The sequence below is a fragment of the Peromyscus eremicus genome, chromosome 1 (genome assembly GCF_949786415.1).
Source record: "Peromyscus eremicus chromosome 1, PerEre_H2_v1, whole genome shotgun sequence".
Lineage (NCBI taxonomy): Eukaryota > Metazoa > Chordata > Mammalia > Rodentia > Cricetidae > Peromyscus > Peromyscus eremicus.
The window spans coordinates 169,014,500-169,035,908 of record NC_081416.1 but is presented as its reverse complement, the minus strand read 5'-3'; the positions used below and the strand labels follow the sequence as shown (position 1 = coordinate 169,035,908).

Here is a 21,409-nt window from a genome sequence, read left to right as displayed (position 1 = left end):
ACGGGTGGCTAAGACGCCCGGCCCTCCAGGGGCACAGGAATGGGGGGGCGGGAGGCTGAGTGGGAGGTCTGGGCGCTGGGCTCTCGCTGGGTGGGGCCAGAGGGGCCGGGATGGCCGGGTGCCTGGGCTGCGGGCGGGGCAGGCTGCTGGCTCCCTCCTCCCTGGAGAGCTGTCGGACCTGTTGTCCCCCCTCCACTTCCGGGCTGCTGGGGAGGGGGACGGGGCGGCCTCTCTATCCTCCCTCCTCCCAGCCACCTGTTTCGCGGCAGAAGCCACAGTGCCCAGCGCAGAGACGGGGAGGAGGCTGGCGACCTCCGGGGATCTCCTCCCAGGGAGGAACGGAGGCATCGGGGCCCCAGGTGCATCCGGAGAGGGAGTCGCTGCGAGCCCCGAGGTCTGGATTCTAGGGTGAGGAGCCTTGGACGCTGCTATCCTGCAGGGGGATCGGGACCGAACTGCAGAGCTTCGGGGAGGACGGCCCGGCTAGTCCCGGGGGTTGGAGGAGATGGGGTCTCTTGGAGGCAATCCGGGCAACTGAGGAGGGCTGCTGGGAGGGAGGGTTCCGGGATGACACCTGGAGCAAAGGGAATGAATGCTCAGTGTGCGACTCCCCAGCACCGGGCGAATTGGGACTCCGGACACAAATTCTCTTCCCAATTCCAGGTGTGTGTGTCACCCTCCCGAGCCGTCCTGCCTAGCCCCGATCCCGAGCGGGTCCCCAGGAAGCTTCAGGCCACTCCCTCCGAGTGTTCAGAGCTAGTCTCTGACCCTTTGGGCTCCGCCCCTGGGCACGCTCACTGAGGTCTAGACCACGCCCCGGGGCCCTGGCCACGCCCACCCCACAGGACTCCGAAGCGGCCATGGGGACACCCAGCACCCCGGAGGAGGGTTCCTCGTCGCCGCAGGATCCGGAATGCACCCCCGAGGTCCAGCCTCAAGGGGCCATGCAGCCTCAGGGGCACCCCGAGGAGCCCCAAGAGCACAAGGAGCCCCAGGTCCCAGCGGAGCTTCCGAGCTGCCAAGGAGCTGAGCGGCAGGCGGAGGAAGAGGAAGAAGTGGGAGAAGGTAGCAGCACCGAGAGCTGCCGAGAAGAGGTGAGGGGTCGCTGGGGGGGGACCCAGACGGACAGACAGACAGACACCCAAGCAGGGGGCCGGCCGGACACAGAAGGACAGATGGGGAGAGACCCAGAGTTAAGGAGCAAGAACCCAGAGACGGGCAGAAACACCCAGCGTCAAACAAGCTGGGTTTGAAGCCAGAGAGACCCAGATAGAAACGGAGAAACTGAGTAAGACAGAAACACACGGAGTGAGACAGAGACCCGAAAGAGAGACACGGGGAAGACACACAGATCCAGCAACAGGGAAACACAAAGAAGAAATGCCGAGATGGAAAAAAGAGACGAAGTCAGAGAGAAAAGGGAAAGAGAGTGATCTAGGCACTCTGAGAAAGTGATGCCAAGGGGTTGAGACTCAGGGGCAGGTGAGCTCATCGGGTACAAAGGCACTTGCTGCCAAGTCTGATGACCCGAGTTCGATCCCTGGACCCACATGATGTAAGGCAAGAGGCCTCTGACCTCCGCTGGCACTCGTGGACAGAGAGAGAGAGAGAGAGAGACAGAGAGACAGAGAAACACAGACAGACAGACAGACACACACATACACAGAGACAGAGAGACAGAGAGAGAGACACACACAGAGATAGAGAGAGAGATTGAGAGACACACACAGACACAGAGAGAGAGAGAGAGATTGAGAGAGAGAGATTGAGAGAGAGAGAGAGAGAGAGAGAGAGAGAGAGAGAGAGAGAGAGAGAGATTAGCGTTGTAGCTTTGTACCCATCCTGAACCTGGCGCCCCACCCCCCCACCTTTACGCTCTTTCATTCAGACCGAAATAGGAGTAGTTGAATTAGGCAGCTCGTGACCCCCAGAGGCACAATTGGGGTGGGGACCAGACCTGTTTGGTGACTCTGTGTGTGTGTGTGTGTGTGTGTGTGTGTGTGTGTGTGTGTGTGACTTCTCTCCTCTCGCTCACACCCTCTCTAATTTCAGCCCGAGGCTACGCCTGCCATGCAGATTCCAGCCACACCTTCCCCATGCCTGGCTCCTGGGGAAGGGATGCGAGGGGCCGCGCGGCGGCTGCGGGGACAGCAGCTGGAGGCATTGACCCGCGTGGCTCTGATGGAGCAGCGGGTGAAGGAGTTACAGCGCCAGAAGAAGGAACTGAGGATCGAGGTGAGGACGGGAGCCCTTGGGAAATGAACCCGTGCGGGAACCTGCAAGCCCACTCTAAGCCGTAGTATCTCCCTGATGAGCAGGTGTTCCAGGCCGGGGGCCTCTTCCAGATTTCCCATCTCCCAGCCCGGTTCTTGCCCGGGCTGCTGCACCAAAAACTCTTGCTTTTATTTTGCAGATGGAAGTGGAGGTGGCCTTGCTCCGGGGTGAACTGGCTGGGGAGCGGGTGGCAGCCCGGCGAGAGGAGGACCAGCTGAAGGAACTGCTGGGCCAGCAGGTGGAGTCCCCGCCAAGCAGCCAAGAGCTGCAGGAACAGGTCGGTTTGAACAGCGACACCATCGTCTTCCTTTCTTCCTGTGATCTGGCTAATGGTGGCCCCTGTTCTTCAGACAGAGAACTTGCTTTCCTCCTCTTTCCAGGGGCCTGACTTGGATCCCTGACGACCGAAGTCTCTTTCTTGACTGGCCCTCCGTTTCACACTTTAATAGCATACTGGGAAACATTTCAAACCCTCAAAAATTGAATATTCAGCTGGGCAGGTGTCTTGTGCTCGCCAGCTTCATCAGTGATTCATTTAATATTCTTCTTTCATCTTCCCCAATTTCTTCCTCGTCCCATTATCCCTGGATCCATACTAAGATTCAAAACCAGTGCAAATATCCTAGGCTGAGTCATACCGCAGCCCCTCACTGGGGGATTCTAGGCAGGGCTCTACCACTGAGCCACACCCCAGCCCCTCACTGGGGGATTCTAGGCAGGGGCTCTACCACTGAGCCACACCCCCAGCCCCTCACTGGGGGATTCTAGGCAGGGGCTCTACCACTGAGCCACACCCCAGCCCCTCACTGGGGATTCTAGGCAGGGCTCTACCACTGAGCCACACCCCAGCCCCTCACTGGGGGATTCTAGGCAGGGGCTCTACCACTGAGCCACACCCCAGCCCCTCACTGGGGGATTCTAGGCAGGGGCTCTACCACTGAGCCACACCCCAGCCCCTCACTGGGGGATTCTAGGCAGGGGCTCTACCACTGAGCCACACCCCAGCCCCTCACTGGGGGATTCTAGGCAGGGGCTCTACCACTGAGCCACACCCCAGCCCCTCACTGGGGGATTTTAGGCAGGGGCTCTACCACTGAGCCACACCCCAGCCCCTCACTGGGGGATTCTAGGTAGAAGCAAAGTGTGATCTATCACAGATCCACATCCCTAGCCTGTCCCAAGTTTTAAATGCTCATCACAGAAGTCATATTGCCTGTACATACAGTTAGCAGGTACCACTGCAAAATGAGAACTTCCTTGTGTGTGTGTGTGTATGTGTGTGTAATTGTTATTTTAGACTTGGTTTCCCTCTGTAGCCCTGACTGGCCTTGATCCCATGATTCTCCTGTCTTAGTCTCCTGAGTGCAGGGATTAAAGGTGAGTCCCAGGCCTGTGTGGTGTGTTGTAAGTCTTGTTTTCTTTCTTTCCTTCCTTCCTTCCTTCCTTCCTTCCTTCCTTCCTTCCTTCCTTCCTTCCTTTCTCTCTTCCTTTCTTTCTTTCTTTCTTTCTTTCTTTCTTTCTTTCTTTCTTTCTTCTTTCTTTCTGTCTTTCTTTCTTTCTTTTAGCAGGATTTCTTTGTGGAACAGTTCTGCCTATCCTGGAACTCACTCTGTAGACCAGTTTGGCTGCAAACTCACAGAGATCCACCTGCCTCTGCCTCTCAAGGCCTTTTTCTTTTCTTTTCTTTTCTTTTTTTTTTTTTTTTTTTTGGTTTTTCGAGACAGGGTTTCTCTGTATAGCTTTGCGCCTTTCCTGGGACTCACTTGGTAGCCCAGGCTGGCCTCGAACTCACAGAGATCCGCCTGGCTCTGCCTCCCGAGTGCTGGGATTAAAGGTGTGCACCACCACTGCCCAGCTTCTTTTCTTTTTTTAAGACTTATTTTTAGTGTGTGTGTGTGTGTGTGTGTGAGACGTGTGTGGATGATCTCAGAAGCTGGAAGAAGATGTTGGATCCTCTGAAGCTGGAGTTACAGGCTGTCACACCTGTAACACAAGTGCTAGAAACAATCCCGGGTTCTCTGCGAGAGCGTTGCGTGCTCTAACTGCTGAGCCATCTCTCCAGCACCATTATTGCTTTTTTTTTTTTTTTCTTTTTCTTTTAAGATAGTATCTCAGATAGCCTTGGCTGGCTTTGAACTCACTACGTAGCTTAGGATGACCTTGAACCCTGATTTTTCTGCTTCCACCTCCCACGTCCTGGGATTTCAGGTATACAGCACTAGGCCCGCTGAATTATGCATTGTCCTTATAGCAACACCAGCTGGTGCTCTCTGCACGCCCCCCTCACCTTCCTCCTCCTCTGCCTCCTCCTGTTTTCCACCCCACCCAGGGTCTATAGCCCAGTCTGGCGCTGAACTTGTTTTGTATTTGAGGATGACTCTGAATTCCGGATCCCTTTGCCTTCACCTCTCAAGGGCCTGCACCATGGCTCCTGACAAAAATCCGAGTCCTCTGTCAGTAGCCAGGATGTGGCTGACCATGTGCCTGTGGGGACAGTCAGTGCCCCTCCGTTCTCTGTGAGCACGTGGTCACTTGGCTGTAGAGGCGTGGTGAGATTTGGATGTGCTTTATGCCTTCCCGCTGAGTCTGAGGGACGTCAGCTCTGGGTGTGTGGACCTCAGTGAGTCACGCTGATCTTAAGACTCTTATCTAAAGATGTGAACATCCCTCCAGGTCATGGCTTGGCTGGGTCTAAAAAAGTCAACACTGCAGCCTTGTGACATTGTTAGCTGTGGCTGTCTGTATGCTCAGGATCTGCGTCCTGCTCTTATGGTCCAAGAGCCCTGTCACCCGGAGCCCTGATTTCACTCCTGAGGTCTGGGTCTGTTTGTCTAGGATTCTGGGTTCGAGGTATTTCTTTTCTTAGACACAGAAATCTGAGTACTGAGCTTTTCCTCCCTCAGACCCTTAACGAACAAATCCAGAGCCATCCTGAGAAACCCTCATCTCCACACTGTGATCTTGGTGTCCTTTCTATCACCAGATCATGCCCCTGCCCCTGCACTGCATGCCCCTGCCCCTGACCCCTGGGACAACAGTCGCCATGCTCCCTCCTTCCACCCTCCTTCTCTTTTCCATCCGCACTCCCCAGGCTTGGCTCCTGGTTGCCCTTTCACTGCTAGAAGTCCTTCTCAACATGGAGGTCTGCTCCAGTCTTTCCACGCTCCACATAACCCCGATGATAAAGTCGGACCTAACCAAACATGAATTGTACATACACTATTCTCCATGTCACTCAGCCCTTCTCTTCCCACAGCCACATCCTCCCACACATAGGATTTGCCTCCAAAACATTTGGACTTTTCCACGCTTGTGCCAAAAAATTTCTTGTAGTTCCTTGTATCTCATTAGCTTTAAATATTGCTTCATTTCTGCTCACTGTAGAGGGCATCAGAAGTAACTCTGGGACTGGGGATTTAGATCAGTGATAGATCCCCTGCCTAGAATCCTCCAGGGAGGGGCTGGGGTGTGACTCAGTGGTAGAGCCCCTGCCTAGAATCCCCCAGTGAGGGGCTGGGGGTGTGGCTCAGTGGTAGAGCCCCTGCCTAGAATCCCCCAGTGAGGGGCTGGGGTATGGCTCAGTGGTAGAGCCCCTGCCTAGAATCCCCCAGTGAGGGGCTGGGGTGTGACTCAGTGGTAGAACCTCTGCCTAGAATCCCCCAGTGAGGGGCTGGGGGTATGCAGCACTGCTGTATCATATATAAGATTGAATCCAAAATAAATAATAAATTAAGAAAAAAGAGAGTAGGAAAAGAAATGGAATCCATGTTGCGAGTTCCCGTGGGTGCACATCTCAGTGCCCTCACAGTTCCCAGTTGTAACAGCTTTGTCTCTGCGAGAGCACAGGACCTGGGCCTCATCTGCCTTGGCTCTCCATTTTCACACAGCACGACTGTGTTTTTATATTCATGCCTTTATTTGTTCTTCTCCCTCCCTCCCTCCCTCCCTCCCTCCCTCCCTCTCTCTCTCTCTCACCTTGGGTAGGGTCTGGCTCTATGCCCCAGGCTAGCCTTGAACTTGCCATTCTCCTGCCTCCATCTGTTGAGTGCTAGGATCGCGGGCATATGCCACCATGCCTGGCTGTCACTTGTTTCTTACACTGTTTCCATGGTGATTCCTCTGGAGCAGGGTCATAAAGCAGACATGGGGGGCCTTCCATGAGGAGCGGACACCCCAGCAGGGCCTGAGTCCTGGTTGTCTGCTTCCTTGCTTGTTCCTTCAGGAGCAGAGGCAGCTGAGCCAGGAGCGGGATCATGTGGAGAGTCTTCGCCAGAGACTTAGGGAGGCCCAAGGACAGCTTGATTTGCAGCCGGAGGACCAGAGAGAAAGGCTCTTGCAGGGGGTACAGGAGGTGAGCGCTCTTTGGACCTCCTCAGACACTGAGTTCCATGCCTGTCTTCCGCTAGCAGCCAAGAGCCTTGGCTCGGGCCTCTTCCCTCAGGTCCAGGAGTCGAGAGCCTAGCCTCCTCCTTCATACATGGGGTTCTGGGCTCCAGTTCTCCTCCCTCAGATGTGAGGCTCTAGGCCCCAAACCTCCTCCCTCAGCCTAGAAGTCCAGGCTCTACCCCTCCTCCCTCAGATGTAGAGTCCTAGGTTCCAGCCCTTCTCCCTCTGATATAGGGTTCTAGGTTCCAGCCCTTCTCCCTCTGATATAGGGTTCTAGGTTCCAGCCCTTCTCCCTCTGATATAGGGTTCTAGATTCCAGCCCTTCTCCCTCTGATATAGGGTTCTAGCCTCTACCCCTTCTCCCTCAGGTGTGGGGTTCTAGGCCCCAGCCCTCCTCCCTCTAACATAGGGTTCTAGCCCCCACCCCTCCTTCCTCAGGTGTGGAGTTCTAGGCCCCAGCCTCCTCCCTCTGACCCAGTGTCAGATCTAGGGGCCTGGGTCGAGCCCACCAGCTCCCTCCTTCCTCGGGTCTAGGGATCCTGCCACTCCAGTCCTTGTGTCCCCACCCTCAGATCAGAGAGCAGCTAGATGCTGCCCAACGCGCCTATGAGGACCTGGAGTTCCAGCAGCTGGAGCGCGAGAGCCACGCGGATGAGGAGCGGGACAGCCCTGAGGTCCGAGCTCCAGACTCCAAGGTCCGGGAACTTCAGGCCAGTGTGGCTCAGCACAGGGTGAGTTCCCTGGACCTGCCCTGCCTCCTCCATCCTTCCCTTTGCCCCATTCCCGTGACAGTCCTGGGACACTCGCTCTGTGTCAGACATGATGGTAACTCCTTGTGGCCTGAGGCACGCGCTGTTCCTTTTTCTCACACTGTGGCCGAAGACAGTGAAAGCCAAGGTGCTCGCGTTGTCTTTCTTTCCCCTTCATTCATAAAGGGGAGAGCAGGGAGTTGTTTTCACTTTTAAATTCATTCATTTATTTATTTATGTGTGTGTTAGAGCATGCATGCCACCATACTAGTGGAAGTCAGAGAGCGGGAGAACATTCTCACCTTCCGCCATGTAGGTCCACGGGAGCAAAGTCAGATCATGAGGCTTGGCAGCAAGCACCTTTACCTTCTGAGCCATCTCGCTGGCCCCAGCCACTCATTCATTCTGGCAGCTTTACGTTTAAAGTTCGGCCTTGTGCCATGGGGAAGTGAGGCAAGCTTGGCTATACAGTTCAGCTTCCCACCCCTTTGTAAAAAGTTCCACACCTCCTCTGGAAGATCGCTGTCTCCTCTCTCTCTTTTCCTCTCCTTGGTTTCTGTCTGCGTGTGGCCAGGCTGCTTGGAACCAGCTAGGTAGCCAAGAATGATGACTTTAAACTTGCAATCCTCCTGCCTCTACCTCCTGAGTGCTGGGCCTGCAGGTGTGAACCACCACACCCAGTTTATGCAGCACCAAGGGTGACACCCAGGACTTCAAGCCTGCCAGGCAAGCACTCTGCCAACTGAGCCACACCTCCACTCCCCGCTGGTTCGCTTGGTTTTGAGACGGGGTCTCACTCTAGCCACGGCTGGCCTAGGACTCGCTATGTAGTCCAGGCTGGCCTCATATTCGAGGCAATTCTCCTGCCTCAGGCTCTTGAGTGTTGTAATTATAGGCATGGTCCCTTTTTCTCTGTTTAAGATTTATTTTTATTTATTTATTTTAACTGTATGTGTGAATGTGTGTGTATGAGTGTGAGAGACTGTGTGAGTCTGTGTGCAAGTGTGTGCATGTGCTTGTAGGAGCCCATGGAGGCCAGGAGAGTGTTGGGACACTTGGAACTGGAGTTAGAGGCAGTTGTAGGTGCCTGCTGTGGGTGCTGGGGATTGAACTAAGGGTCCTCTGCAAGAGCAGTACATACTCTGAACCTCTGAGCCATTGTCTCTGCTCTCCATGAGTTTCTGTGTCTCCCTTGGGATCTGCCTGTGCATCATTCCACTCCACCAACCCCAGATGTCTTCTGGGTCTTCACCTCCAAAAAAGAAAGAGGGTTCAAGGAACTTAATATCAGCTCTCTCTCCCCAGTTCCTGAGGTATATGAGGGGGTGCGGAAAAGCCGGACACTCTGGGAGGGTGGCCTGGGAACCCAAGGCAGGCAACCACTTGAATGACCAGATTGGGGATCCCCTGCAGCGCCGCATCCAGGTTTTGGAGGAACAGCTCAAGTCACTGGGGGAGCAGATGGCGGCTGAGAGCTGGGGGCTGAGCAGGAAGAAAGAAGAGGCAGTTCAAGCCCTCACACAGGTGAGTTTCCCCGGAGACCTGTCCCCACCCTCCCTGTCCCAGCTCCCTGTCCCAGCTCCCTGCACCCCTTTGGGTAGTTCCCAACATCAGAAGATCTATGGGTGTGGCCTGTGTTGTGAGGTGAGGTCCATGATACCCTCTCCTAGGAACGGAGCCGGCTGTTTGAGCTCAATTGCCTTCAGGGAACATGTGGTGGGGACTTCTCTGAGCCTGACCAAGCGCTCACCAAGGTAGGGGATTTTCTGTACCTGCTGGTCCTCCTCCTGGGAGCCTGGATCCCAGCCTCTTATAACCACAGGAACCAGGAGTGTGAGCTTCTGGCCCCTCCTCCCTCAGACCCAGGGGTCCAGGCCCAGCCCTCCTCCCTCAGACCCAGGGATCCAGGCCCAGCCCTCCTCCCTCAGACCTAGGGATCCAGGCCCAGCCCTCCTCCCTCAGACCCAGGGATCCAGGCCCAGCCCTCCTCCCTCAGACCTAGGGATCCAGGCCCAGCCCTCCTCCCTCAGACCCAGGGGTCCAGGCCCAGCCTCCTCCCTCAGACCAGGGGTCCAGGCTCTAGCCCTTCTCCCTCAGTCATCAGAACCAGGAGTCAAGGCCCTGGCTATTCTCTCTCAACACTCAGGGACTGAAGCCCCAGCTTTATTCCATGAGACCCAGGGGTCAAGGCTGCAAAGAACTGGCACTCTATGCCTGTAGCCCTGGCTTTTGCTGGGAGACTGGGCAGTGAGGACTGTCTCTGGCTCTCTTATGATCAGGCCTTTGCTTTTTCATCTGAGAAATGGACTGGTGCTGGCAGCCTGGAGCCAGACCATCTGTGAACTGGGAGTGCCTCCTAGGTCCTTATTTCTTGTGTGTGGTTGTGTGTGTTACAGATAGTTATTAGCCTCCATATGGGTACTGGGAATTGAACCCAGGTCCTCTGCAAGAATAGCCAGTGCTCTTAAGAGCTGAGCCATCTCTCCAGCACGTGTGCGCACACACACACACACACACACATACACACATACACACAAACACACATACACTCTGTCTTTACACACACACACCCTGTCTTTACACACACACACACACACCCTGTCTTTACACACACACACACACACCCTGTCTTTGCACACACACACATAACCCTGTCTTTACACACACACCCTGTCTTTACACACACATAACCCTGTCTTTACACACACACACTCAGTCTTTACACACTCACACACCCTGTCTTTACACACACACATAACCCTGTCTTTACACACACACACAGTCTTTACACACTCACACACCCTGTCTTTACACACACACATAACCCTGTCTTTACACACACACACAGTCTTTACACACTCACACACCCTGTCTTTACATACACACACACCCTGTCTTTACATACACACACACACACACACACACACACACACACACGCACGCACGCACGCACGCACACACGCACGCACGCACCCTGTCTTCCTGTAACCACCCCCCCTCCCCTTCCCAGCTGCTGTTCACACAGAAGACAGACCGTCAGCTGCTGGTTCTGCAGGACCCCGCTGCGCATGCTGCCTCCACATCTTCGTGCCTCTTCTCCGTCCACAGCTCCCTACAGGTGCTGTTTGTCTCGGTGTGCTCACCGGGGAGGGAGGGAACCTCCATGGGTGCTCTCTGCCTAGGGATGGGGTGATGGGAGATGGGAAACCTGGCATGGGATATTTATTATTATTATTTTGCACAACACCCACTTCTCTATGCAAGATGGGAGCCTGTAACCCAAGAGAGACATTTAAAAGTGACCAACAGGCTGCTTTGATGAGGTCATCTCTGTGTACTCCTGGCCGAGCACTTCTCCTCAATTTCCTTTAAAAAATATATGTATATTATTTAATAATTAATTACTTATTAATTAATTACATGTGTGTATCTATGTGCCACATGCATGCCTGATGTCTTCAGAGGCCAGAAGAGGGCATCAGTTCTTCTAGAAATGGAGTCACCGATGGTTGTGAGCTGCCAGGTGGGTGCTGGGAATTGAACCCAGTCCTCTGGGAGAGCAGCCAGTGAGTGCTCTTAACTGCTGAGTCCTCTCTCCAGCCCTGCTGACCACTTTTAAAAATGTTTATCCTCCATTTGTTTTCTGCCTTTTGAGAACCGTGTACTCAGCTCATTAGCCCAATCTTGTTTGGCAGTCTTGGTGTTGTTTGGGATGTGTGTATGTGTTTAAATTGTGCAGTTTTTGTGAGTGTTCTAGAATCTAGATCCATCTGAAGTACTGCTGGAGTCACACCCACTGCTGGACATTGGCTTTTTAATTCCCTGAAATCCCTTCTCTTGGAGCTGTTTCCTGTGCTTGGAGTCCTTTTCAGAAAGGTCTTGCCTGTCTCTGGAGTGTTTCCCTTCAGCAGTTCTAGAGCCTCGGGTTGTGTTTTACTGGTGTGAGTGTTTTGCCCGCATGCTATGTATGCATGCAGTACCCATGGAGGCCAGAAGAGGGCGACGTATACCTCTGGAACTGGAGTCACAGACGGTTGTGAGCCGCCATATGGGCGCTGAGAACTGAACCTGGGTCCTCTGCAAGCGCAGCTGGTGCTCTTAACTGCCCAGCCCTCTCTCCAGCCCTTTATTCGTGAGGGTCTCACTGTGTAGCTCAGCCTGGCATCCTGTTTGCACATCCTTCCACACACTGGAAACCATCTTTCATGTGCCTTTGGTGGTGCACGCCTGTAATCGCAGGGATCCGAGGAAGGAGGGGGTTCCAAGCTAGCCTGGGCTACATAGTGAGATGCTGTCTCCAAATAATAAAAAATGAAGCCCAGGGAGGTGATGGACACATAAATCAGCACTTGGGAAGGAGAGGCAGGAGGACTGTGAATTGGGGGCTAGCCTGAGCTACTCAGCCTAGGCTATACAACAAGGTCCTATCTCTAAGTGAATAAGTAAGTACGTCAATAATCTTTTCTAAAAAGCACATACTCTCTGGGTGATTCATAATCCGCAGTGGGAGGCCGTGCGCTGCCACCGCGTTGTCTTGTTTCGGTCGTTTCTTTCCTTCAATCTTTGTCCCGGTGTGTTAGGCTTGGGGATACAGAGCCACGGGCCAACTGTGGGAAGTTGGGTAGATAATATACTTTTAATAAGTATGGACTATTTAATATTCTTTTTTTTCTCTGAGACAGGGTTTCTCTGTGTAGTTTTGGAGCCTGTCCTGGATCTCGCTCTGTAGCCCAGGCTGGCCTCGAACTCACAGAGATCCGCCTGGCTCTGCCTCCCGAGTGCTGGGATTAAAGGCGTGCGCCACCGCCAGGATTTATTTATTTATTTTTTATTTATTTTTGAGACAGATTCTCAGGTAGACCAGGCTGGCCTCAAACTCACCGTATAGCCAAGGATGACCTTGAACTTCTGATCTTCTTGCTTCACCCCCAGAGTGCTGGGATTAGAGACATGTGTCACCATGCTCAGTTATATGTGGTGCTGGGGATCGAACCCAGGACTTTGTGAGGCCAGCAATCTACCCACTGAGAATGATTCCCAGTCCTTTAAAAATTTTTTTTCTGGTTCTGGGGGTAAGATTGGGGCCTCATCCCCCTATGATGTTTGATCTGGGACAGCTAGCTGGTGGCTTCCCTAGGCAGTGTTCTTGACTTTTCGCTGAGACAAAGACGGCACACCTCTTCCTGGGGGGGGGGGGGGTGTCTGGGCTAGTGACTTTCCATCTCTGTGAGAAAGTACTTGACACACACAATGAGTGAGAAAGCTTTTAGCTCACAGTTTTCATAGGTTCGGTCCTGAGTCACTTGGCACCATAGGTGCTGAGCCTGTGGTGAGCTGAAGAAAGTGTCGTGATAGAAGGGTGTGTGTGTGTATGTGTGTGTGTGTGTGTGTATGTGTGTGTGTGTGTGTGTATGTGTGTGTATGTGTGTGTGTGTAAGCTGCTCACCTCATGTCAGCCAGGAAGCGGCAGAGAGCACAAAAGTGGGTGGGGGCTAGCTGGGCGGTGGTGGTGCACGCCTTTAATCCCAGCACTCGGGAGGCAAAGGCAGGCGGATCTCTGTGAGTTCCAGGCCAGCCTGGTCTACAGAGCGAGATCCAGGACAGCTAGGGCTATACAAAGAAATTCTGTCTCAAACAAAAGAGTGGGTGTGGGACAACATAAACCCTTCTAGAGGGATACTTCAAGAAGCCTACTTCAGCAGAGGGACCCATCTCTTGGTATGTGTGTTCATATTTACGTGTGTGAGGATACACATGTGGATGCCTAGAGGTTAGCCTCGGCTATTGTTCCTAAGGAGCTCTCCTTCTTGTTTTATTTTAAAGATTTATTTTTAGCCAGATATGGTGGTTTGTACTTTTTTCCCCATATTTATTTAATTATTTTTCTATTATTAGCTTGATACAGTATAAATTCTTTTTTTTTTTTTTTAAATTTTTTTATTCTGAAGAGGGTGCCAGATCTTTTACAGATGGTTGTGAATCACCATGTGGTTGCTGGGAATTGAACTCAGGACCTCTGGAAGAGCAGTCAGTGCTCTTAACCACTGAGCCATCTCTCCAGCCTGATAAATTCTTATCCTAATAGTAAAATGTTTCATTGAGCCTTGCCCAGTAATTGAGTAAAACCAAAACTTATTATAAGCCACAGTCATCCTAGGGTCCCCCCTGCTATGTAGCCTCCCTGGTTCTGTGGGTTGTAGTCTGATTGTTCTTTGCTATATATCTAGAATCCACTTATGAGTGAGTACACACCATGTTTGTCCTTCTGGGTTTGGGTTACCTCACTCAGGATGATATTTTCTAGTTCCATCCATTTTCCTGCAAACCTCATGCTGTCATTGTTTTTCTCTGCTGAGTAGTACTCCATTGTGTATATGTGCCACATTTTCTTATTCCATTCTTCAGTTGACGGGCATCTAGGTTGTTTCCAGGTTCTGGCTATTACAAATAGTGCTGCTATGAACATAGTTGAGCATGTATCTTTGTGGTATGATTGAGCATTCCCTAGGTATATGCCCAAGAGTGGTATAGGGGGTCTTGAGGTGGATCGTTTCCCAATTTTCTGAGAAACTGCCATACTGATTTCCACAGTGGTTGTACAAGTTTGCACTCCCACCAACAGTGGAGGAGTGTTCCCTTTGCTCCGCATCCTCTCCAACATTGACTGTCATTAGTGTTTTTGATCATAGCCATTCTGACAGGTGTAAGATGGTATCTCAGAGTCATTTTGATTTGCATTTCTCTGATGACTAAGGATGTTGAGCATTTCCTTAAATGTCTTTCAGCCATTTGAGATTCTTCTTTTGAGAACTCTCTGTTTAGCTCTTCAGCCCATTTTTTAATTGGATTGTTCAGTATTTTGACATCTAGTTTCTTTCTTTTTTTTTTTTTTTTGGTTTTTTCGAGACAGGGTTTCTCTGTGTAGCTTTGCGCCTTTCCTGGAACTCACTTGGTAGTCCAGGCTGGCCTCAAACTCACAGAGATCCGCCTGGCTCTGCCTCCCAAGTGCTGGGATTAAAGGCGTGCGCCATCACCGCCCGGCGACATCTAGTTTCTTGAGTTCCTTATATACTTTGGTGATCAGCCCTCTGTCAGATGTGAGGTTGATGAAGATCTTTTCCCATTCTGTAGGCTGTCTTTTTGTCTTATTGACCATGTCTTTTCCCTGACAAAAGCTTCTCAGTTTCAAGAGGTCCCATTTATTAATTGTTGTGCTCAGTGTCTGTGCTGCTGGTGTTATATTTAGGAAGTGATCTCCTGTGCCAATGCGTTCAAGAGTACTTCCTAAGCACCTTACGGGGGATGCTTCCCTTTCAAACACTTCCAATCTTTGTGTGTTTTCAGGGGTCTATCGGTCTCCAGAGGACAGGAAGCCTGCCCCGGAGGAGGGGAGACAGGGCCAGTCAGAGGGGATCCCCTCGCCCTTTGTCTCTTCATTGTACAGGTGAGGATGGTTTCTGTTCCCCTCCTGCTCCCCCCCTCCCCATCCCACAACAGAGGATGGAAAAACAGCTTGGGTGTTGGCTGGAGAGTTAGAGGGATGGGGGGAGGAAACACCTGGCCTCCTTCTGTGCCCTCAGGACCCTTGGAGGCCTCGGCTCTTGCACAAGCAGTGGGGACTCCTGGGAGACACCCTCTCTATCAGCTGCTCAACTGTGGCTCTGGGAGCAGGTGAGGTGTGAGGGGGGTGAGGGGAAGAGGGAGGAGGAGGCTAGCTAAGGTAACCGTCCTTTGCGGCTTGGTCCACCTAGACACTCGGCACTGCACCCCGACATCGCCCACATGGAGCGGCTCCTACAGCAGGCTGTGGCAGAGAGGGAACGGCTGCTCAAGGCCAGGGTGAGACCGAAGGCCCCGCTCCTTAAGGGGCTTGGACCCCAACCTTCTCCTTTATATGCAGGGGCCCAGGCCCAGCCCTCCTCCCTCAGACACAGGGGTCCAGGCCCAGCCCTCCTCCCTCAGACCCAGGGGTCCAGGATCCCAGCTCTCCTCCCTCAGACCCGGGGATCCAGACCCAGCCCTCCTCCCTCAGACCCAGGGGTCCAGACCCAGGGATCCAGGCCCAGCCCTCCTCCCTCAGACCCAGGGATCCAGACCCAGCCCTCCTCCCTCAGACCCAAGGGTCCAGACCCAGCCCTCTTCCCTCAGACCCAGAGGTCCAGACCCCAGCCCTCCTCCCTCAGACCCAGCCCTCCTCCCTCAGACCCAGAGGTCCAGACCCCAGCCCTCCTCCCTCAGACCCAGCCCTCCTCCCTCAGACCCAGAGGTCCAGACCCCAGCCCTCCTCCCTCAGACCCAGAGGTCCAGACCCCAGCCCTCCTCCCTCAGACCCAGGGGTCCAGGCCCAGCCCTCCTCCCTCAGACCAGGGGTCCAGGCCCAGCCCTCCTCCCTCAGACCCAGGGGCCCAGACCCCGCCCCTCATTCAGATGTTTCCCTCATCTTACTAGCTGGGATCCTCACTGATTCTCCCTCATGAATCCACAGGAAGGCATGAGAAGAAGCCCAGAAGGTTCCACAGGCCCTTCAGTTCCTGCCATCACGGTCAGTCCTCTCTGTCCCCTCTGGTCTCTTTTCCTTCTAGGCTTTTGCCTTTTATTACATCACACTGTTTCCTGCCTTCCAATGCAACCCAATAAGGGTCCTGCTTGACCCGTGAAGAAAACTCCAAAGGTCCCAGATTCTACTCCTGTTTCACTCATTGACATCCATGGTCTTTGCTTGGGTAATTCACTCCGTTTCTTTGTCCTTGGTTTTGTTTGTTTTTTTTAATTGGTTAGCATTTAAGTGGTGTGTACTTACCCAGGCGAGCATGAGCCACAATGCACATGTGGAAGTCTGAGGACTCACTTCCTGATTTCCACCATGTGGGTCCCGGGGATCGAACTCACACCGTCAGGGTTGGTGGCAAGCACCTTTATCCCTGAGCCATCTCTCCACCCCTTTGTTCTTGTTTTTTTGTGTGTTTTTGTGTATGCTAATCACAAGTTGTACCCTGAGCTATGCTCCAGGTACTTTTTCTCGTCTTTTTCCTTCCTGTACGCCGGTGACCATCTCAGCAGTTATTATAGATGGAGAGTAAACATATGTAGCAGTTAGAAAAATCCATTAAAAAATTTAATTATAGAAAGAGTCGGGAGCTGGTAGAGTGCTTGTCTGGCATTGCACCGAGGCCTGAGTTCATCCCCAGCACCATACAGACCAGGCGTGGTGGATCGAACCTGTAATCCCAGCACTTGGGGGTAGAGGCAGAAAGATCGTCCACCACTACAGAGCGATTTCAAGGCCGAGTGGGCTACAAGAGACCCCTCCCCCCAGACTCAGTGAGCCAGGGAGCAGCAAGGGCCATGGATCCTTCTGTGTTTATCTGCACAAACTTGTGCTCATTAAAAATGCAGCACCAGTAATATCATTTATTAAACAGCCCCTGTCGAGTGTATTGTTCCTTTACGGGTGTCCCCACGGTGCTTGTGTGCACAGACGAGCACATCTCTGAGACTCTTGCCGCCATGTTCAAGGGCTGGAGCCACAACTGTGGGATGCTGAGGTACCTTGCGATCGCTTCTGGGACTGCGGCTCTCAGGCAGACACTCTATGAAAGTGACTCGCTTAGGAGGATGAGGTTGACAGTCCCCAGCCCACCTCTGCTTTCCTACAGAGTGCAAACTTTGTGACTTAGACGTGTCTTTTGTCAAATGGAGACCGTTTTTTTGGTTTGGCTGTTTGAGAAGCTCTCTGTAGCCCTGGCTGGCTTTGAACTTACTGTGGAGCCATGGATAACCTTGAACATCTGATCCTTCTGCCTCCACTTCCCTAGTGCTAGAACAGACAGACAGACAGACACACACACACACACATACACTGTTTTCTTGCTTTTAGCAGCATCTATAGGTCTCGAAGTCACGGCAATCCTTCTGCCTCAGCCTCACATGTGAGCCACACGCCTGGCGTCAGGATGGTGTGTGTGTTAGGATCCCTGCAAAGGGTTGGCTCTCTCAGTCTCTAGGCTGCAATCCCTCTCTTGCTCCTGGCTCCTGGTCAATGACCCCTTCTCTGTGCTCTGCAGGCTCCGCCCCCACCCCCACCCCCACCCCCACCGCGCCCTCCGGGTCCCCGGGTCCTGGACCTCCCACAGCACCTGGAACGCTGGGGCCACAACCCGGAAAGCTGCCCCCACTTGCGGGTGTCCGGGGGCTGCTGTCGCGGGCCCCTGGTGAAGATGGGTGGTCGCATCAAAACGTGGCGGAAGCGCTGGTTCTGCTTTGACCGGCAGGCTCGCCGCCTGGCTTACTATGCTGGTAAGCTGGGAGGCCAGGCATCTTCAAGGCCCGGGTTAGAGAGTCCAGGTCCCTGCTGCCACTAGGACCCAGGGCCTAGGCTCCCAGCCCCTTCCATACTCGGGAGTCTAGGCTTTAAAGCCGCTCTGTTCCATGACCCTTCCTCCCTAAGCCACCAGAGTCCTCCCCTCCCCCAGCTGCTGCTCAATAACACAGATGGCACTTTAGTTCAGTTCTGACTCCAGATCCAGTTTTCCTAAGACGTCAGGGAGACCAGGCCCGGGGCTGAAAGTGCCCCACCCGCTGGAATACCCAGACCCCAGAACCCATCCTTTCCTTCCAGAACCAGGGGAGCCCCGGTGCTCAAGCTCTCCCTGCCTGCCTTCTCTCCTCAGGGACCCAGGGCTTCGGCTCCTGGACCCATCTCCAGGTTCATGTAGTCGCTGGACCTGTCTCCTACCTAGTATAGACATCTGCCTCCCCCACTTGGGATTGTCACACTTTTTTTTTTTTTTTTAAAGATTTATTTATTATGTATACAGTGTTCTGTTTGCCTGCAGGCCAGAAGAGGGCGCCAGATCTCATTACAGATGGTAGTGAGCCACCAAGTGGGTGCTGGGAATTGAACTCAGGACCTCTGGAAGAGCAGCCAGTGCTCTTAACCACTGAGCCATCTCTCCAGCCCCCACACTGTTATAATGTCCCTTACCTAGATAGTCTCAAGGCTAGGGCCCAGTGACCCCAGTTCACATGCGTGCGCAACCCCCCCCCCCCACACACCTGTCTCTAAGTAGATCTGTTTCCCTCTCTTCCCACCAGACAAAGAAGAGACCAAGCTCAAAGGTGTCATCTATTTCCAGGCCATCGAGGAAGTCTACTATGACCACTTACGCTGTGCCTTCAAGGTGACGTCTCATTCAGTGCCCGCCGAGACCCTATGTTGAAACCTCGCCCTACCTCTGGGTCACTTTGGGGATAGTCACCCTTGCTGTCCTCACTGTCCAGCACTGGAGAGTGACTAAATGTTCTGAGCCTGGGGCTGCACCTTAGGCTCAGATGGTAGTAGAGTGCTTGCCTGGCATGCACGGAGCCCTGAGCTTAGTCCCAGCGTCATATACACTGGGGGTACACAGCTGTGATCTTAGCACCAGGAAGGCAGAGGCAGGCAGATCTCTGTGAGTTTGAAGCCAGCCTGGAATTCATAGTGAGTTCCAGGACAGCCAGGGCTACAGAGACCTCGAGAAAGAGAGAAATGAGAGAGAGGAGAGAGAGGGAGAGGGAGACATCAGATTCTGGTTTAGCATATGCGCTGAGGCAGGAGGATCTCAAGCTGGAGACCTGGGCTATAAGGGAGACAAGGTCAGAAAATGAAATGTTGGCAGCTGGTTCTTTGCTTAGAATCCTCTTTGGAAAGGAGCCAACCATGGCTTTTTTTTAGAGACAGGGTCTCTCTGTGTAACTAGCCTTGGCTGTCCTGGAACTCATTCTGTAGACCAGGCTGGCCTCAAACTCACAGAGATCCGCCTGCCTCTGCCTCCCGAGTCTGGGATTAAAGGTGTGCACCACCCCCATCTGGCTGTTTGTTTTAAGATATATTTTATAGATTTATTTTATTTTATATGTATGAGTGTTATGCCTGCATATATTTATGAACATCCCTTTAGAGGCCAGAGGAGGTCATCGGGTCCTCTGACCGGGCATTGCAGACGATTGTGAGCACCATGTAGGTGCTGGGAATTGAACCTGAGTCCTCTGCAAGCAAGAGCTGTCAGTGCTCTCAACTGCTGATCTCAACTGGAGTTGCTGATGATCTCCAGCCCCCAACTATGGGTTTTTAAAGGCTAAATTGGAATCGCAGCTGTTTTTTTTTTCTTAATCTCAAGCCTTAAGTTTTCTCATCCAAAAAATGGGTACATTTCAGCCCCTTCCATTGGGGTTAAAACATAATGGATACAAGTAAAGGCTTTACCCAACTCAAGAGTTACTTACCCATTTGGTGCCCAGTAAATGGGCTCTAGTTGGGCATGGGCATGGTGTAATCTCAGCCCTCAGGAGGCTGAGACAGGAGGCTTTCAAGTTTGAGGCTAGCCTGAGCTGCAAAGTCAAATCCACTTTCTAAAAAAGGGGTGGAGTAAAAACAAAACCAAAATGAAAAAACGCCAGGCATGGTGGCGCACACCATTAATCTCAGCATTGGGGAGACAGAGACAGACAGGTATCTGAGTTCTGAGGCCAGCCTGGGCGAGTTCCCGGGCCAGTCAGTGAAATCTTGTCTCAAAAAAAAAGAAGGGGGGGGGTAGGCATTTTAGACCTCATTTAGGAAGACAGTTGTGGAAACTGATCCAACCACCCTCTCTCCTTGATTATTTCAGAGCCCCAGCCCCCGCCTGACCTTCTGCGTCAAGACCTACGAACGCCTTTTCTATATGGTGGCCCCCAGCCCGGAAGCCATGCGTATTTGGATGGATGTCATTGTGACAGCTGCGGACGAAAACCACGCCCCCTGAGCGGCCCCGCCCCCTGAGAAAGGACGTCCCGGCGAGCCCCGCCCCTACACGCACGTTCCGGCCTTCGGGGCCCCGCCCCTTTGGAATTCTCCTGGGAAGTCTGCAGCTGCTCCCGCTCAGCTGGCCTGAGCCCCGAGATCTGCGCTGCGGGTGGTCCCAGTGGTGGCATCATCGCCAGGCCCTGGAGGCCCTGCTTGGGGCAGGAGGAAGATTACGGGGGCGGAGGGAGGGGGGAGGTGCGGGAGGGGAGGGGAAGGAACTATTTATTGGTGCTCCTCTGATGCCGAATTAAACATGGTGGAAAAATAGGATTGCTGGTGTGGATTCCAGCGCTGGCGTCTTGGGGCCCCTCCGGCCCTAGGCAGGACCCCTGAGCCAAGCGGTTTCCTTAGCAATGGAGGCCTTCAGCTCCTAAGGTCATGCATAGATGGGAGAAGAGGTGGGCAGACATGTGGCCTTAGGGGTTGATTTGGGGGCTGTAGTCTATAGTTTTGATTCAAGTATGTCCTCATTCCTGGATTTTCCTTGGGGTTTCCCTGCTCTGACCTCCTCTTCCCTTTGTCAAGTTTTAGTTCAGTGGCCCCACCTGGAAGACCCCCACCTCCGACTCCCCAGCTTGCCCAGGCACCTCCTTTTGAGTCGACCCATCGTGCCCTTGCTGTCCCCAGTGGACCAGGCCAGGACTGTTCTGGTGACATTTCTGTCATTCCGTGAAAGTAAGACAGAGGAGAGAGGGCCCCTGCCACCTCCTGGTCATCGCCCATCCAATTTGTTTAGGTATTTAGCGTATCTCCTGTTCCTAACACACATCTTGGACCCTGTGGCCTGTTCCCTCCTCCAGGAAGCCCTCCTTGGTTGAGTCACGTAGTTCTGCCTGCCCATCCCATCGCAATCTGACTGCTGTACCCTAAGTTTCACCCATCCTGGCCTTGACTGCCCCGGGTCATTCCTGGCAACAATGCTGTTCCTAGGCTATCTCATGGCTACTGTGTCCTTGGCATGCAGTGAAGGTCTTGGGTATTGAATGGCATTTAATACTTAAGTCAGTTTGTGGGAAGGTGACAGACAGCTGTGAACAAGGCTATCAGAACTCTTGGGCTCCTTTGGGTCCCATCCAGGGTGTCCCCTGGGAAGAAACTCACTGGTCCCCAGGCTGAGTCAGATGCCTTGTGATGAGGTCAGCTTCACGAGGTCTGTGACCAGTGTAGTAGTCCACGG

General features: G+C 53.2%; 1 protein-coding gene across 1 annotated transcript; it reads left to right on the top strand.

The window, feature by feature from the left end:
• The first annotated feature begins 227 nt into the window (after positions 1-227).
• Phldb3 (pleckstrin homology like domain family B member 3) lies at positions 228-20,263 on the top strand. Its single transcript, XM_059253524.1, has 16 exons — positions 228-408; positions 664-1,094; positions 2,053-2,235; positions 2,414-2,551; positions 6,497-6,625; positions 7,233-7,391; positions 8,823-8,933; positions 9,080-9,163; positions 10,420-10,527; positions 14,754-14,853; positions 14,990-15,080; positions 15,161-15,248; positions 15,895-15,951; positions 17,474-17,705; positions 18,504-18,589; positions 20,057-20,263. Exons 2-16 carry the CDS (start codon positions 861-863, stop codon positions 20,189-20,191), a joined length of 1,935 nt encoding a protein of 644 aa, XP_059109507.1. The 5' UTR covers positions 228-408; positions 664-860; the 3' UTR covers positions 20,192-20,263.
• Positions 20,264-21,409: the final 1,146 nt, after the last annotated feature.

What these genes read in the sequence shown, in the direction of transcription:
- Phldb3 (XM_059253524.1), top strand. Translation starts at nt 861, where the DNA reads ATGGGGACACCCAGCACCCCGGAGGAGGGTTCCTCGTCGCCGCAGGAT. An exon ending in AGAAGGAACTGAGGATCGAG is followed by an intron (nt 2,236 to 2,413) that starts GTGAGGACGGGA and finishes TTTATTTTGCAG; the next exon opens with ATGGAAGTGGAGGTGGCCTT. An exon ending in CCAGTGTGGCTCAGCACAGG is followed by an intron (nt 7,392 to 8,822) that starts GTGAGTTCCCTG and finishes GATCCCCTGCAG; the next exon opens with CGCCGCATCCAGGTTTTGGA.